Source organism: Schistocerca piceifrons, chromosome 2, assembly GCF_021461385.2.
Source record: "Schistocerca piceifrons isolate TAMUIC-IGC-003096 chromosome 2, iqSchPice1.1, whole genome shotgun sequence".
NCBI classification, from domain to species: Eukaryota; Metazoa; Arthropoda; class Insecta; order Orthoptera; family Acrididae; genus Schistocerca; species Schistocerca piceifrons.
The window spans coordinates 485369696-485387830 of NC_060139.1; the positions used below are offsets into that span (position 1 = coordinate 485369696).

The 18135-nt window shown below is 36.3% G+C and overlaps 1 protein-coding gene across 1 annotated transcript in view; it reads left to right on the plus strand.

Annotated features, from left to right (window-relative positions):
* The window catches only part of LOC124776462 (sprouty-related, EVH1 domain-containing protein 1), a 30984-nt gene that overhangs the window by 1552 nt on the left and 11297 nt on the right, over positions 1 to 18135 (plus strand). The window contains exons 2-3 of the mRNA XM_047251471.1: positions 1110 to 1293; positions 1725 to 1893. Coding sequence (XP_047107427.1) covers positions 1110 to 1293; positions 1725 to 1893 — 353 coding nt within the window. The remainder of the gene's footprint in view (positions 1 to 1109; positions 1294 to 1724; positions 1894 to 18135) is intronic.

Genomic DNA, 18135 nt, shown 5'->3' on the forward strand with positions numbered 1-18135 from the left:
ATTTTTAGCTGTAAATTCTAACATATGCATTGAAGCATGCTCGGCATCTAATTTATTTCCTAAGGCAATACCCTTCATATTGTTATTTTTATGTGAAGGAACTCTTCTGGATCAACTGTGAAAGTGATAATGTTAAAGTTCATTAAAATTTTGGTAGTAATTCTGGCATTAATGATTATACACTCTTTAATTAATAAACAGTTTTTGGAACAGTACATTACTTCCTCAATGTGGCAAACCACTCCAGTCAGTTCTTTCCTGCCTTAAGATAGAATGTTTTGCTCAGAAAGCTGTGAGTTTTGTTTTATATTTAACCTTCTGACAGTCATGCCTGAAGTTGCCAAAAGAGCAGACATGCACATTTGTATCTAAAAACAAGTCTGAAACAATAGCTCATTGTTAAGGCCTCAATCGGGCGTAAAAACTGCTGCTGTTGCATTTTTTACAACAGCACGCCTGTTTAGGGTTAAAGTGTTTGACTGTTGGCTGTATAGTGGTTGTGCCACCTGAAAATAAATACTGGCCAGCCTTTCAGATTGTTTGTGATTTTAACAATTTTTTCTTTAGTTATGATACTTACCAAATTTTTTGTGTGAATTGAAAATTACAGCCACTCTCAAATAATACCGACATGTACGAAGTCTCATTAGGAGACTAAATATAAAGCTGTTGCAGTTAAGGGACTAAATTTGAAAAGTGGGTTACATTTGGGATTGAAACTTTACTTGCTGACTACTAGTGAGCTAAGCCATCATTTTACTTCGCCTCACATGCTAAAAGCTTAAATAGTTCTAGCCTATATGTTTCTCTCTGCTTAATTATGACGAACATGTTTTAAGATGCAGCAGTTGAAAGTTTCATGTCTTTTTTTAAAAACAGGCTGTTTGACAAAACTCTTGTATGTAGCAGCACTTACTAGAACTTGTAAATTGATTGTCTAATTTTGTAATGTCAAGTGGTGCCTATAACTTTCCTTATGCCCTAAACTTCAGAACTTACATTCAAAGTGGCTGTGATATTTTGAAATTTGGTTCAGTCATTAAAGAAGAACATATTGTGATTTTCAGTATTTCATGTTGCATATGTTTCTGTACACTTCTGTGTTTCAGTGGCAACTACTTGGTTAGAGTGCGTGCCCAGGTGATGATGCGTGACGACAGCACGGGTGGATGGGTCCCTATGGGAGGTGGGGGCTTATCCAACGTGTCTGTCTGCAAACATGCTGTACCTTGTGATCTTGGAGAGAACAAACACGAATACCTTATTTATGGGAAGCGTATTTCCGATCAGTCAGTAAGTGTGATAACTATGGCAGATAGTGTATGGTGGCATAATAATAGAATAACCAACAATAACCTCTTTTTCGTACATCCTACTTTCTTAAAGATTTTGCAGTCTTTATTAGCACCTATGTGAATTTTCAGTTTCTATAATCATGGATTTGAGTTGTGTGTTAAATACGATAGCCTGAGCCCCATTCTAAAAGTTCATCTTGATCTACTGATTAGGGCCAGGATATATTTTTCTTTATTCATAATATTAGGTATTAGTGTTCCAGAAATGTGCTTGTATTTGATGCATAATTTGGTACTGCTTTCCTGTTACTCTTTTGAGTAGCAGTATACATACCATGAAATCGGCATTTTTTCCTTCATATTCATTGTAATGGCATCACAAGGTCAACTCAAGATCTGTTAATATTGACAGCTAAATCTTTATTCCAGGTAGTCTTCAGTTGCACAATCAAGAAAGATTTCGAGTACAATAAAGTAATGCCTACATTTCATCACTGGAAAACTGGTGACAAAAAGTTTGGACTCACTTTCCAGACCGCAGCAGATGCTCGGGCTTTTGATAAAGGAGTTAGAACGGCTGTTGAGGAGTTACTTGATGGTTAGTATATATCAGCAAGAACCATTTGTATTATGATTAGTTTTCATAGGTATGTTTGAAGAGCTACAGAATGCTCACCTCTTTTTTAACTCCCGAACCCTTAAGTGAAACTGGAAATATAGGGCGACATTGCGTAATAATAGATTTCCTTCTCTGATAGGGTGGTATATATAGTGGAAAATCATACTCCCGTCACTGAAAACTTCTGGGAAATTTAAGGCAAATAATTAGCCAAACAAACATAAACTCTTATATCACCACCACTTCTTCCTATAGTAACAATATTCAGCTCATCAAAATTGTTCATCTTTCTCATTTTTCATTAATCTGTGATTATTGCATTATTTTTCTTATGAATAACATTAACATGGAAATGCAGGCAGTCTGTATAAGAGATAAAAATGATTTTCGTATTGCTACATTACATCTCATCAAATAACTGCTGCCATCTGATTATTGACTGTCATTTACAGCCATCTAGTCTGTTCATGTGGTCTGATCATTGCAAGATGTTATTGGAGTAGTGGTGAGCCAAGTGTGTTTCATATTGAAAACTTAATTGAGTGACTAGGTGTAGAAGATCCTTGTTTGCAGTTCTCTGCATCTTCCATTTGTACATTTCTAATCTTTCTTTTCTATGAGGTAATGTTAATACACATTTAAGTGTGTATTCACGTGCTCCTGTAGTGCTTAACTGTGAGTAAATGGTAGTTACAAATCTGGCATCAGATTTATTGTAATTGCTCCATTTAAGATGTTCCTAGGGGATATGAGGAGGAATTCCTATCAAATATTACTATATATTAATCATCTAATTTCCTGTATATGTGACAAGATATTTTATCAAAAGAAATTTGGGACTGTCTAAATTTGTTTTAAAGTTCTCATTCTTGCAGACTTGCTTCTCACAAAAATCCACCAACACAAGTAGTTAGAACTTTGCTTTAAGACTGTGAATCCTCACCTTTCTCTTTTCCAGGAGTATTGAGATGAGTGCCATTGTTGTGTTTTATGAAGGTCTTTTAGATATTGAAGAGTATCACATAATGGATTTTCTTACATCAGTTTGTTTTTTGTCATGCAGTTATAGTGAAAAAGTAATTAATGCCTGCCATGTAATTAAACAACCTTTATGTTGGTAACTGTTCAGTTGAATTTCATTTTCACTTATTTACTGCTTTAGTAGAAAATTTTATTATTAATTTTTCCTGCATTGGAAAATACCCTCCATCATTGTCACCACCACCACTTTGGGGTTTAGATCCACGCACATGTGTCTTCTTAAAGTGAAATATCTTCCTGTCTGGTATGGGGTCTTCCTCTTGTCTTACGCCTGAGCAAGATCTTGCAAATTCTGCTGTTGTTCTTCCAAATTCTGCTGTTGTTCCTGTGTTAAGTATGTTCTTCCCATTTTAGAATATTGACTTGTGCTCTGTCAGTTGTATTGAAAAATCCTGGATTGGCAGCTTTGTATTACTCTTGTCTGATCTGCATAGTGCCCAGTTCTCTGTACACTGCTCGTGGCCTAATTCTCTGACCCATCAGGCTCTGTGGTAATTTTACATTTCTTTACTACTTTTTACCTCATTGTTACTGCGTTGTACATTTGCTTGTAATACCAGATGGAGGAACTAAATGAAAATGTAATGCTCCCTCCAGCCACATATCTTGTTTCCTGTTTCTGTCGTGACCTTCTGCTTTATTAGTATCTGAATTTACATTACTATTGATTAGATTGGGTTTCTATTATTTAGCTTTAAATTCTACTTAAGCATCTTTGGCTGTAGCTTAAAAAAAGTATGAGCAATTTGGTTAGTATTAGTATGACAGAAACTGAGAACTTTTGCATTATCATATTGATATCAAACTTCATTCTTTAATGTGCTTTGGAGATACTTTAACACTTGAAGTTTGGAATGGCCCAGGACGACATTGAATTGTTTTTCTTTCCACCCACAACTGTTTCTGCAGCTCCAATGATCTATTTTTGAAAATTTCTCATTGTTTCTGGTAAAATATCCTTTTTCCTAATAAAAGAATGGGAAACAAAGTAATTCTTTTGTAGGAAGCCGTTATCTTAACTGATAACCTAGATTTTAGATAGCACCGTATACCCCAACAGCTCCTGGCCACGTTTTAGAAACACTCATTCAAATTTCTTATCTTATGTTTATAGCACAGGAAGTAAATATAGTTACATGGCGATTTTAGCAATCTCTTCGTACATGTGAAAAGTCATGTTTGTGAAATTCCATTTTTGTAATGGGATTCTCATATGCCCCTCCACCTGAAATGCCATAAAATGGTTGTAAATTCAGTGGGTGGCTAAGTTCGTGTTACAGGGAAAATGTAGTGTTTTCATGCATCTAGGATGATGATACTATCTTTTTAGGAACAAAGGCTCTTTAGTCAGAAAAGAAGAATAATCAATCCTGAATTTGTTGATGAACAGATTAATTTTTTCACAGATGTTCAAGACAGTTAGCATCTATAAGCCTTAATACTGTGTTGCATTATGTTAAATTCCTTGATAGTTTTGTCTAGTGGAATTCATCACAGAACAACTTATGAAGTACTCTCTAAAATGACTTTCTTACCATGCTATCGTCAGGTGAGGCCATACAAACTTCTTACATCAGTATGTTCCTCTACAGTTGCTTTCATAAACAGGAATTTTAGTTAAAATGTGCCTCCCCACACCTTCCATATTTACCAGATACCTTTAAAACAATGACTTAAATTGATAAGTTGTCAGTCCTTTGTACCCAAACAGATATTTCATTTGTACTTTCGTAAATTGCTTGCTTTTATTTTCATTTCTTATTTTTGTCTTCTTCATATGCATTAACTTTAACAAACTATGAACATAATCCACTCTTCTGTTGTGGTAATTCATTTTCAAATAGCTGTCAAATGTTTCTTAAAAAATTTTGAGATCTTTTTCTGTACATTTCTTTCTGCATTCAGCCTGTGCTGTACTATTTGGAGCTGGTACAGCAATATCAGATATTCTCTTATATCCCACATTTTCTAAATCTGCTCTGTATGGCATCTAAAGCATTATTAAGAAAATTAAGTCCTCTTTTATTCATGGCTTAAGTCACCTTTCAGTGAGTTGAATGATGTTGGTTTATTCTGCAGAGAACTCCTTATTATGAGGCACAAGAAAAATTATTTCATTGCTTTCATTGTCTATTATTATTTGTGTCTGGTAATCAACAGCGTTATAACTATAATTCATCTTGTCAGGAGCATAACATTAGTTTTTGGAAAGCATATTTCTCAGTAATACTTCAAAGCTCTTTGGGAGCTGTTTGCCCGGAACAAAACTCTCATTCTTGCAAAGTTAATCCATGATTTTCCTTGCTCTTGGTGCCCAATTTAAGTGATTAACATTAGATAAACTTGTTTAAAACTAAAAATCATATACTCCTTCTAATGAGTAGAACTAATGCATACAAAAATCACTCCAGGTGTGGAACGTGCTTGTTTGTTCACGATGCAGCCTGTGATAATGACAGTCAGTGCTAAAGTGAAGGTCTGTGTGGTGTAATGGAGTCATTTCATGCTTTTGAAAATTACTTTAGGATTGATACATTGGTAGGAAGACATGGAGGCACAGAGCAGAGTTGGCATATCTTGCACAGGACACGTGCATGATCTTATGTTTCATTCAGCTTGCAGAAATTCGTGTACACTTTGATGTACTAAGATGGCAATCATTAGTGGCTTCAGGGAGAGATGTACATGTTCATGTTAGTGTTATTTACCCAACAAATTTTTAAGACTATTTATAGAAAGTTAATGAAGAACCATTTCCTGATGGCAGTACCAAATTTTTAACATGTGGGGAAACTTTTTGTTACTAAATCTAGATAAACACATGCAAAAAGCATCTTAAGAATACTTAATATATTAATCTACTCCAAACCAGAATTCTGTCACAGATATCTAATAAGAGATAATTTGAGTAAAATTTGATGCATGGTGCTGCACTTGTATGTCAAAACCTCAACAGATTGCTAGGTTTATAATGAACATGTTATGTTTCCTGAGCAAACTTTCTGCCTATTTATAACATAACAAAAGATTGTGCTTGTTAATCGGGTTGATGAAACTTATTTTAGTTGTTAGGAAGAAAGAAAAATAGTGATAACAAAATACGCTACACCAGCTTGACAATAAATATAATAGAAACACTGAGAGAGATTTCTTTTGTGCAATTGGGATTGTGTTCCTGTGATTAACTTCATTTGGACTCATCTGATGACCAACAACCTTATTATTAATAGCCAAGAAAGTATAATTTTCCTATCCTGGTACTTAATTTGAATCTTCCTGTGCATCTTATTTTGATGACAGAGGAGAGACTCGACTGACATTGCTCTCGTCACTTGAAGTGGCATTGTCACTATCATTCATTTTTTTAGTGACGTGTCATTTCCTATAGCAATTTATTTAAGTAGCCTCATTCTGCCATGTTTTTTTCCAAGATGTGCTACGTATGAATTGATAGCGTTCTTCCAGTCTTCGGAGCTGACTTTCCTATCAGCTTCATTATTGTCTTGACTAGGCATAGAATAACATTTTTTTTTAATTATTGCTGACAATATAAACTTTAATTGGAGCCCGTGTCAATTCTGTTGCTGAAACGGCAGGGACAAGGGCACAACCTAATGAATCTATGCCCATATATTTGTCAGCTCATCAATTTTATATATGGAGAACTGTTGTTTATGGAGACAGATTACAACTGCAAATTCCACCTTTATAAATTTACCACTTACTTGAACCCTGAAGCCAATTGTCTCCATCTCAACTTCGCTGTGGTAGGCTTCTTGCCAACAATGAAAAAATGGTTGAGAGCATTATCAAGAAAAATTGCTGATGGTGTAGCCATGCCATATGCAAACCATTTCTTTTGAATAAAGTCGTACAGCATTGTGTTTCTGACGTTGTTGAATATCGCATAACACACGACAAAAAGTTGTAATAACTAATAAAATATAATCCTGGAGCTGCGAGAAATGAAAACAAACTCAATATCAGCTTCCGACGAATGCTCCCAAAACCTGCAGCATAGTGCCAGTGGAAACTGTTGTAGCCTTTCTCGTGAGTGTAATCCCACTACTTCTTTCGTAGTTGTTGATCCTAAAGCAATTTTGAACAGACTATAGGTGCAAATTCAGTGGAAATATACAAGATGTAGCTGCTCATCCTTGCTGTGGAAGGTGAATTGTGTTACTATTGATAAGACACAATTCACTATAACCTGCACAGTTTCAGACATCATGAATGTACTCAAGTGCTACAAGTGCATAATTCTTGTTAGATTGGGAAATTGACTTACATATGGGTGTTATTACCTCTGTTAGTGTCTGCAAGTACTTTTGGACTTGACACTTGTCATACAGCATACACAGCTATGTAATACCACACGTCTTCTTGTATTATTCCAGGTTAGGGTGAGGACCCATGTTTGTCGGATTATTGTTGGAGTAGGCAGTATGTCTGGCACTTTCAATCCTTTTTAGTTCAACCTACAGTTTCTTACACATTTATGAGGAATATCAGTCCGTTAAAGCCTGGCCAGACAGAAAGCAGTTTTCCTAATTTCTTGCTGTAAAAAATACTGTATGTAAATGAAACAAAACTACATTAACTCCTGTAGTTAATTTTGTGGTAGACTCTCTTCTTCATTTAAAAAAAATTAAAAACCACTTCTTTCAGTTTCATGCATTTTCTTCACTATAAAATACTTCTTTTTTGATTTTGAGGAAACTAATTGGCACAAAAGTTGATATTCGCATTATACTTCGATGACAAAGTGTGTATTTTGTTGATGTTGGTCATAGTTACTGTGATACCTGCTTTCTAAGTACTGTGTAGCGTAAATTTTGAAGAACTTGCCTCGAAAAATGTGGTTGTGGGCTACTTTGTTTTGTTCATTTTGGGTGATATGTTGCTGCAAACTAATTGTAGCTAATATATTGAAATTGTTTTTAAAGTTGGAACAAAAGCCATATCTCAGTACAATATGGAGAAAATAGAAATTAAAGTGCTTTATTTGTGCTTGCTGGCTCTGAGCACACTGCCTGAGCACGCCATGGCCAAGTACCTTAGCGTGCAGCTCCATTTTGGGGAAATACAAGCGCTTTTCCAAATTTGTGGTCGCAAGTTGTTATTGTACTTACTACTGAAAGAAAATGATGAAAAAGAAGACATTCAACTTCCAACTGTTGCATAATGGAAATGTTAAATCATGTCCTATCTTTAAGACGAGGTCGACAAAAACTTTGTTTGCAACACTTATCAATCATCATTTAATAAATGAAGACAAAGTTCTTGGAGTTCTTCAGGTCAAATATTTCCTAGTTTAACTATTTCCTAGAGCTGGGAAGAACTCGTCAAATATTTGTATCCAATAACACCTGACAAGGGAACCTCCCCATCGCACCCCCCTCAGATTTAGTTATAAGTTGGCACAGTGGATAGGCCTTGATAAACTGAACACAGATCAATTGAGAAAACAGGAAGAAGTTGTGTGGAACTGTGAAAAAATAAGCAAAATATACAAACTGAGTAGTCCATGGGCCACATAAGCAATATCATGGACGAAGTGTGTTTAGAAGCGCCGTGGTCCCGTGGTAGCGTGAGCAGCTGCTGAACGAGAGATCCTTGGTTCAAGTCTTCCCTCGACTGAAAATTTTACTTTCTTTATTTTTGCATAGTTATTATCTGTCAGTTCGTTCATTGACATCTCTGTTCACTGTAATAAGTTTAGTGTCTGTGTTTTGCGACCGCACTGCAAAACCGTGCGATTAGTAGAGGAAAGGATGTGCCTCTCCAATGGGAACAGAAAACATTTGATCGTAAGGTCATAGGTCAACCGATTCCTCCACAGGAAAACACATCTGATATATTCTATACGACACTGGTGACGGCATGTGCGTCACATGACAGGAATATGTTGTCGACCCACCTAACTTGTACACTTGGCGAATGGGTAAAAAGATTCTTCTACCTTGCCTGATTTAGGTTTTCTTGTGGATGTGATAATCACTCTCAAAAAAGTGATGAAAACATAAGAGTTTGTCACATAAACTGAAAATAAAAAATTAAAATTTACACTTGATGGAAGATTTGAACCTAGGACCTTTCGTTCCGCAGCTGCTCGCGTTACCACGAGACCACGGTGCTCTTGCGTTCCTATCGTCCTTATTGTTGCTTATCTTTCCTTGAACTACTCAGTTTGTATATTTTGCTTATTTTTTCACAGTTCTACACAACTTCTTCCTGTTTTCTCAATTGATCTGTGTTCAGTTTTTCAAGGCCTATCCACTGTGCCAACTTATAACTAAATCTGAGGGGGGTGCGATGGGGAGGTTCCCTTGTGAGATGAAACTGGACATAGCACTAAAGAAAGAAAAGTTAGAATACTTTGAAAACTACAGTAATTTATTTCACATTTATTCTGTTGTAAATCGTGTTTCTCCATGTACATGGCAAATATGAAAAAATCAGAACATTTGCATTTTCACTTCAGGTAGTAGAACATTTTACCATTTCAAGAAAGTAAAGCAAGTTTACATTAAAACATGGCACATTTTGCACAACTACATAACAAATTATCTGAACTGCGTCAACACCTACAAAACCAAGCTGATCCTGTCATAGCTGCAGAGACATTCTCTCTAACATCTCATAACCAGTAATTTTCAGTAATGGGTAGTTTCGTAGACTACTGCAGTATTACGTTTGAATAAACAAATACCTTTAATGGAAAGAGAACCAAGTGACATGTCTGCGAAACTGTATCCAAGATCTCATTTCTTTCTTTCTTTGTGTATCCAGACACAAATCTACACAGAAACTCTAAAACCGTTGTGAAATGCGTGGTAGTGGGTATGCCCTATTACACCAGCTGCAAGAGCTTTTTGCTGTTCTATTCACGAATGGAATGCTGGAAAAATGCCTGTTTAAATGCCCCGATATGTGCCGAAATTGTTCTAACCTTGGCCACATGATCCGTATGTGAGCGATATGTAGAGGGTTGTAGTAAATTCTGACAGTCATCATTTAAAGCCAGTTCTTGAAACTTTGTAAGTAGGATTTCTCAGGCTAGTTTACATGTATCTTCAAGTATCTGCCAGTATCTTTCAGTATCTCAGTGACACTGTCTCACAGGCCAAACCAACATGTGACCATTTGTGCTGCCCAGCTCTCTAAATATGTTCAGTATCCCCTGCTAGTCTTATGGGGAGGGGGGTTGAAATTGTAAACATGATTAATATTGACAAACAAATGTCTAGAATCTGTAATAAGTGGAGGAGCAATAACACCATGAAATATTAGGTGCAGATCAGATTACTTTCTTCTTCTTCTTCTTCTTCTTCTTCTTCTCCTCCTCCTCCTCATGGTGTTGCAACCCTGTGTGGGTCATGGCCTCTTTAACAAGATTCCTCCATTCTGCCCTGACCAGCAAGATTCTCTGCCATTCTCTAAGAGTTTTGTACCTTCTACCACATCATATATTCACTGCTTTCATGGCTTTCCTCTTTTCTTCCAGTTGCCTCCATTCAAAATTAGTTCTTCCAGTATCCATTTTAAGAACATGTCCAAGCTGGGCTATTCCATTACTTTTTGTTTTTACAGTGCCAGCTCGTGTAAATTCCCAGACTCCAGAAACCATTCACTGTCCATAGATCTTGCATAGAACCCTGCATTCTAATATCATTGATACTCTATAGTGTCCTTGGTTCACTTCTGCATGCCCCTACAAATTTGCAATTTCATCTGCCTGTTTAATAATCTAGGGGCCAACAGTATTTTTTTTTTTTTTGACTTGTGAAAGCATCTATTACTGCTTAGGATACACAGTTTTATTTTATTTGACTCAGGAAATTTGTCCTGTTAATATTAGATTCCAGATAGTTAAAGGTCTGCATAGTCAAAGACTGAAACTTGCTGCTGATAGCTTATTCAAATTATTATTTGCCTTCTTGGTGAAATTCATGTACTTATTTTTCACTTCATTTGATAGCGAAACTTCTAGGTTGTGTGGCTTCTTTCAGCTCACATATTGTTCTCTCTAGTGAAACATTTCTTCTGTTATTAATCGCTAAATCATAAGTGTATGCACATATGTGAGTTGACGTGTGTGTGTGTGTGTGTGTGTGTGTGTGTGTGTGTGTAACTAGATATTTGAAGCTCCGAATGGCTGCATCAAGAATCACATTGAAAAGCATTGTAGAGAGGGTGTCCCCTTCTCAGATCCCTTTAATAATGCTAAACCATTTACTCATTTCTCTAAAACTCGCACTGCAGTTGTGGAACCAGCCAATGTTCCTTGAGTAAGTGAAACATACTTAGATGATATACCAAGCAGTGGTTAATCATTTACTGGCATACCAGGACCAACAGAAGGCCTGCTAGAAGTTTTGAGGTTATGGAGATTATTGTTATGCTCGTACACCTTTTCATGTATTTGGCTTAGCACAAATATCTGATAATGTTGTTGACCCATTAGGCTGAAATACACACTGATCTCCCAGAGTCTCTTCTGTTGTAGATAATACTGGAGAGAATCTTATGGGTTACACTCAGCAAGATAATTCCTTGTTAGCTCTAACAAAAACTCTTCTCTCTTTTCTTACGCGTTGGTTGAATTACACTTAAGATCCACTCTTCCGGATTATCTCCTGATTCCACATCAACTTAATAAGTTTGTGAATTTGCTTATGGAGACGAATTCCCCCACTTTTCAAGTTCTGCAGTTATTTCACAGTTCTTGGTGCTTTATAATTTCTTAGACAGTAGTGTTCTTCCTCTAATGTGGGTTCTTCTACATCTGGATCTGTGGTATAATAGAGTGGCTGCTCACTCTTGGTGGGATTGCCCTCCAGAATTCCCTTGAAGTACCCCATCTGTATGTAATATCTTGTTTATCTGTGAGCAGATTTCCCTCTGTTATTTTCAACCTCTGATCTTGAGTTCCTTCTTTAATTTTCATATAAAACTTTATGCCCTCATTCCATTGGTAGTTTGCCTGGTCATAGCAAGAAAAGTGAATACAAGAGCCACAAAGTTGTATTTAGAGAAAAAATACACTTTCCAGAGCCATTACTGTGCAAACACAATACCAGCTGGTGGAATGTAGACAGGTGGAAGAGGAATTTTGAAATAAAATTGAAAGAGAGAGAAAGTAGTATTGCATCTAAAAGATGGAGAAAATAGTGGTGGAGAGAGAAAGTACATGGCATCATAACAGATTTGTTTTTTATTCTGTGAAAGTATGTGGCAATAATTATTAGTTACTATTCTGTGTAGTAATTTCCTATGTGTTTTATGTAAAGGGCTGTACAACTTTAGTTGGTTGATTGTTGAGAATATGGTCCTTAAAATCCTGTAAATTTCTGTTCTTGGTGTAATTGTTGGTCCATTGCTTAAGTCTTTTGAAGTTTAGTATCCTTAACTGAACAAGTCAGTAATTATGAGCAAAATTCTAGGCCACTTACTAGGAGACATGAATGTTTGCTGACAAGTCCATTTCTAGATTGAATACTGTATTTTGACTCTTTTTGTTTATAAATGAAAGAAAGTGCTAACAATCTGTTTATTTCAATCAGTAACATTTAAAATATTTTTTGGGCTACAGAATGGAATATGATAGTCAGGTAGAGTTTCACAAATGTTGTTGCCAAGGGTAAATTCTGCTACTGGTGTTACACAGTCCTATAAATAAGCTTCCTTAGATTAGCAGAGGTAATTGAAAAGGCTGGCTTGAAAAGTGGCATTTTCAATGTTATGATTGGTTTCATGTGGCCCACCACGAATTCATCTCGTGTATCACCGTCTTCATCTGAAAGTAGCACTTTCACCCAATGTTCTCAGTTATTTGATGGATACGGTCCAATCTCTTGTCTTAGAGATTTTACCCTTTATAGCTTCCTCATATATTATGGAAGTTATTCTTTACATCATTGATGCATGTACTCTCTCTCTCTGTCCCTCCTTCATGTCAGTGTTTTCCACACAGTCCTCTCTTTGCCAATTCTGCAGAGAAACACCTCATTCCATTTCCTATGATATCAGTCCCTTCTTCTTGTCAGTTTTCCACACGTTACTCATTTTGCTGTATCTGTGCATCCTTATTTTTTTACATTTTCAGTGCACCTAATTTTCAACTTTCCTTCTGCATCAACCACATCTTAAACACTTAGATTCTTTTCTTTTCCAGTTTCCCCACAGTTAAAGATCGACTTTTATACAATACTGTTTTCCAAATAAACATTGTCAGAAATTTTTTTCCTTAAATTAAGGCTGGTGTTTGATAACAACAGACTTGTTTTGTCCAGGAATGTCCTCTTTGCCTCTGCTTGTCTGCTTTTTATGTCCTTGCTTCATCTGTCCTGTTGTTTTGCTTCCTTGTTTGAAGATAGTTGTAAGTGTAGAAGCATACTTACCAAACTTTCCTGTAATCCCTCACATTAAATTAGTGTGAGAAGTGTTCTTGACAATGCCATCTGTTTACTCATATCAGGGAAAAGAGACACATTAAATGGTTGTAATGAATGCAAAATACATATTAGGTTACCCTAAAATATTAGTAATGTACCAAAACCATGTTCTAAAAACGAAGTAGTCCTTATCCATATCCTGACATGCAACAGGTAACGCACATGTGGATGATATGCCATTCCAGCTTGACTCGAATTATTAATTTAGACTAACAGAGGAAAAAATGAAGTCCTTCTCCTCCTTCACTGGTCTTAATTTGTTATATATGGTCTTTTTAAGATTTTCTGTAGTTCTATACTATGTTGTGAATAGGTTTTACATTGAGATCATTAAGGATGTCGTGAGGTCTTTCCCTGCAATGTATTGTGTAGCCAGGTTCACTTTTTTGTGAACCACATAACTGTATTTATTGGTTTCCATTTGTCATCTCTACAGAGTGTTCATGTTTTGCTGCCATATGAGAAGGTATGTTCGGCCAGGCTGTTATGTAGTTTTACTTTAGTGTGCTGCGGAAGAAGAGAGGGTCTAAAGATGCTGTTATTACACCTGTGACTTTCATGAAGTTTGTGTTGCATATTGTTTTCTTGAATGTGGTTAAGACTGAAACTAACTGTACTTTGCTACATGTGGATAGAGTGACAAGCAAACTGGAAGGCAAAACATGGGTCATCAAAGGGAAAGGATGTGACATCAAAGGGTGAATCAATAAACTGTGCAAACAGTTCTGCTCTTCTCTGCAAGAGGCTTGACAGATAGGTGAATGTCTCAAATGGAATGGGTTTTTATAACAAGAAATTGAGGCATACAGTTTAATAACTAGTATTTTGGCATGAACAAAAAAATTTTCTTCAGATTTGTTTCCATCAGGAACAGCATGCTCAACGACTGTATTAACGAGGTCCAAGATAGGAAGACGGGCAGCATTCGTTGTAAATTTGTAATTGTTTATTGCATTTTGTTTTTAGCTGCTGTGTAGCTATCTTCAGTGCAGTTATATCCAAGCCATCATGCCTCTTCATAAATAAAATTGCACATGGCACCACATTGACATTACAGATAACAAACAATTTAACTGTTTGTTATCATTGCCAATGTGGTACCACATGTGACTTTTATTTATGAGGAGTCATGATGACTTGGCTATAATTGTACTGAAGAGAGTTACACAGCAGCTGAAATCTACCTGCAATAAACAGATTAAAAATTTACAGCTAATGTGGACCTTCCTCCTATCTTGGGTAACGACAAAATTAACATGAGTTAATTTCAAAGATGACAGTTGTAAATTAACATGAGCAGTAACAACAAAAGGAACTGGTCGTAAACACTTTTTGTCAACAAGTGTTTAAAATGTTCACCATCTACCACAATTCGCATGTGTGTTTTCTCGTGTGAGTACAACTGGAAAGACTGAAAAGAATTATTGGATATTGTTGCACACACTGCAACAAAACTGTGTTTTAGATTCCCTGGTGTTGTCAAAACTTTCGTGTAGATCTCATCTTTGAGCTTACCCCCAGGCAGCCCCCAAGGAAGCAAGGTGTGTGTGTTATGTATATAAACTTCTTTTTGCATTCAGCTTTCTACTATTTGTTACTTCATCGGTGAAGAAAGTTTTTTGAAGGATAAACCTATTACCCTGATTTTGCATCTGGCTGATTGGTGTAATTCCATGTATCTTTTGCAATACTGCCAGTTAACATGTTGGTTAAGGAAAATGATGCAGTCTGAAGCTGTGCGCAGAATTTGAACAACTCCGCACTGAATTCTTCCAGAGCCATTGAAAGTTTTTCTGAAGATATCGTGTAGATTGTGAGCATCAACTGTCAGACAATGTATTTTGTTTACTGTGCTGGTTACTTGCTTACCCTTTCCAACTGTGTAGCATTCCAATAATTTTTTGCACATTCACTTAATTTATGTTTTTGTTAGGACACTGTCACTCCTGATACCTTTATGCATGTGACTCAACTGTGCCGTTCATCTTCATTCTACAGTCTCTGTAAGGACTTAGATTATCTAATTTCTCTTAGTTTGTGAACTACTTCTTTTTCCTTCTCAAAGTACACAGTCCTTGATATGACATCTGTGATGCAAATTACAGCAGTTAAGGCAGTTTCAATTGAAAAAGCAGTGCTAATGTAAATATATATGTAATTAATATAGCCTTGGCAGGAACAATGTCATTATTGAGGACTTTCTTACAATTCATCTGTATGAAAACAGAATCAAATGGTTCTGGAAATGTTTGACAAGGACAACTTTCTATGACATTGGAGGTACAATGCTGGTTTGATTTGCTAAGTTACACTTGTGACTCTTCATCATATCTGTATTCCACTATTTAGTAGTTTCTTTACTTACCATTCCACTCTACTTATTTACATTGTTGTGAAGTTTTTCAAACCTAATTTTTATACTTTTATGTCTTACGATTTACTCAAGAAACATGACAGTGTACCGGGGTTTTATAGGCTCATCAGCTCCCCTCCTGCCTCTCACCCTCCATCTTTCTCTTCGTTCTTCAGTTGCTAAGAATAGAAATTTGAAGGCAGATAATCAAGAATGCTACTTTTTGCATAAAGCTTGAATAAACCTCATAGATAATACTGAAGCTTTAAAGAGTTGATAACACTGTTCATGACCACTATGGGAATTGGAAAACATAAAAAAACACAGTAACACAAATACAAGTTCATGACCACTATAGGAATTGGAAAACATAAAAAAACACAGTAACACAAATACAATGTGAATATTAAGAGTAAATGCACCTTAGTTACATACTAGTTATGGTTTTCATCAAGTAAAAATAAATAAGATTTTTGAACAGTGGAGTAGCAATAAAACTCAGGCACAATACACAAAGTTTGATTTTCCAGTCAAATCTTACATTCATAGCATTATGTCACCTTCCTTATTTGGTAATGTTCCCAATATATAGTTGTTCATCCCCACTTTTGTACATTTGGTTGCTATTCTGTCATTATCATCTATTACAATATGTTTTTCAGATTATGAAATACTTTGACAAAGATATTTTTCACTCTTGTTCTACAACAGTTTTTCAGTGCAAGATTTATTCATGAGCATTTAGTGATAATTCACTACTAACTTCATAGAGACATGATGCAAATACTTTTGAATGAGGAAATTTATCATGTTCCTTAAAGCCAGAAAAATCTGAATGTTCCATAGCTGCTCCAACAGCCCAGTTTTACATCACATCAAAAGTTGGTAGTCAGTTAAAGCAGACATTGCACTTCATTGTAAAAAATAAGTATATAAACATCAAAAGAACTGTCACTGCAATAAACAAATACAAACTTCATTGTAACATAACTAATTAAATGTATGAGCCCACATTTTAGCAGCTCCCCAAGGTACTAAATCACCAGGCTAAAAAACCATTTGAAAATCTTGACAGTGTAGGCCGATGCAAACACATTTGAAACGTTAACTTAAATGTAATTAACCTTATTGTGAGTAGAATTCTGCACTTCGTGCCATGATTTTGGGAAGCGTATTATCCATTCAGAAAGTATCCTTTGTATTAAATGGATACCTGGCAAAGGTGTCCAAACCAAGAGCAAGGGAGGCATGCCCCCTCCCCTCCCCAGATCTCAGAAAAGGGAATAATGTAGTGTAGTCAGCTGTTTTTCTTTCAAGATGATGATTTAAATTCGGTATTACACAGGTCTTTAACAGGGTTGGAATTGGAACTATTTTACGGCTTGTTACAAGTCGTCATCCATCTTTGCAGTATATTAAAAATACACCATAATACTGTCTTGTGGTTAAGAAATTCAGTTTAATATCACGCATATGTAGAGTATGGCCTTTACAGTGACGTACTGCAGCAGTTGGTCTTAACTTAATATATCACAGAGATTTCTTGATGATCACATGGCAGGTTTAGTGTACTAATCTTTATTATTAATCCAAATGCAGATTTGGTCCTCAAGGTCCTACAGTTTTTGCTATTCTTGGTATGGTGCAAGATTCAAAGAAAGAACAAGGAAAGTCACACTCAAGAAATTTTTTATTAGGTTGTCTTAATATTTTTGGCTTGCAGAAGTTTACTGAATGTTCACTATTACCAGGTACTTTGATTTGTTTTCGGAATAAGGAGTCAAAGTTCCTTTAGTATTTGATGTAGTTCACATATTATAACATCAAAGTTGTTATCAAATTTCCCTACCTTAAGAAATTTATCTTGTAATGTTCATGTAAGAGAATTGGAAACTGTATGTTAGTCACTGGTAAACATACTTACTGAATTTAACAATATGAGAGAAGGAAAGTTGCGACTCACCATATAGCGGAAATGCTGAGCTGTGATAGGCACAATAAAAAGATTCACACAATCATAGCTTTCAGCCATTAAAGCCTTTGTCAGCAGTAGACACACATACACACACGCGCACAAAACACACACACGCACGCGCAAGCACAAGCGCTACTTGCACACACATCTGCAGTCTCAGAGAGCTGAAACTACACTGCAATCAGCAGCACCAGTGCGTGATGGGAGTGGCAACTGGGTGGGGGTAAGGAGGAGGCTGGGGTGGGAGGGGGAGGGGATAGTATGGTGGGAGTGGCGGACATTGAAGTGTTTCAGTTTAGACAGGGGGTAAGGAGGAGGCTGGGGTGGGGAGGGGGAGGGGATAGTATGGTGGGAGTGGCGGACATTGAAGTGTTTCAGTTTAGACAGAGGGTAGG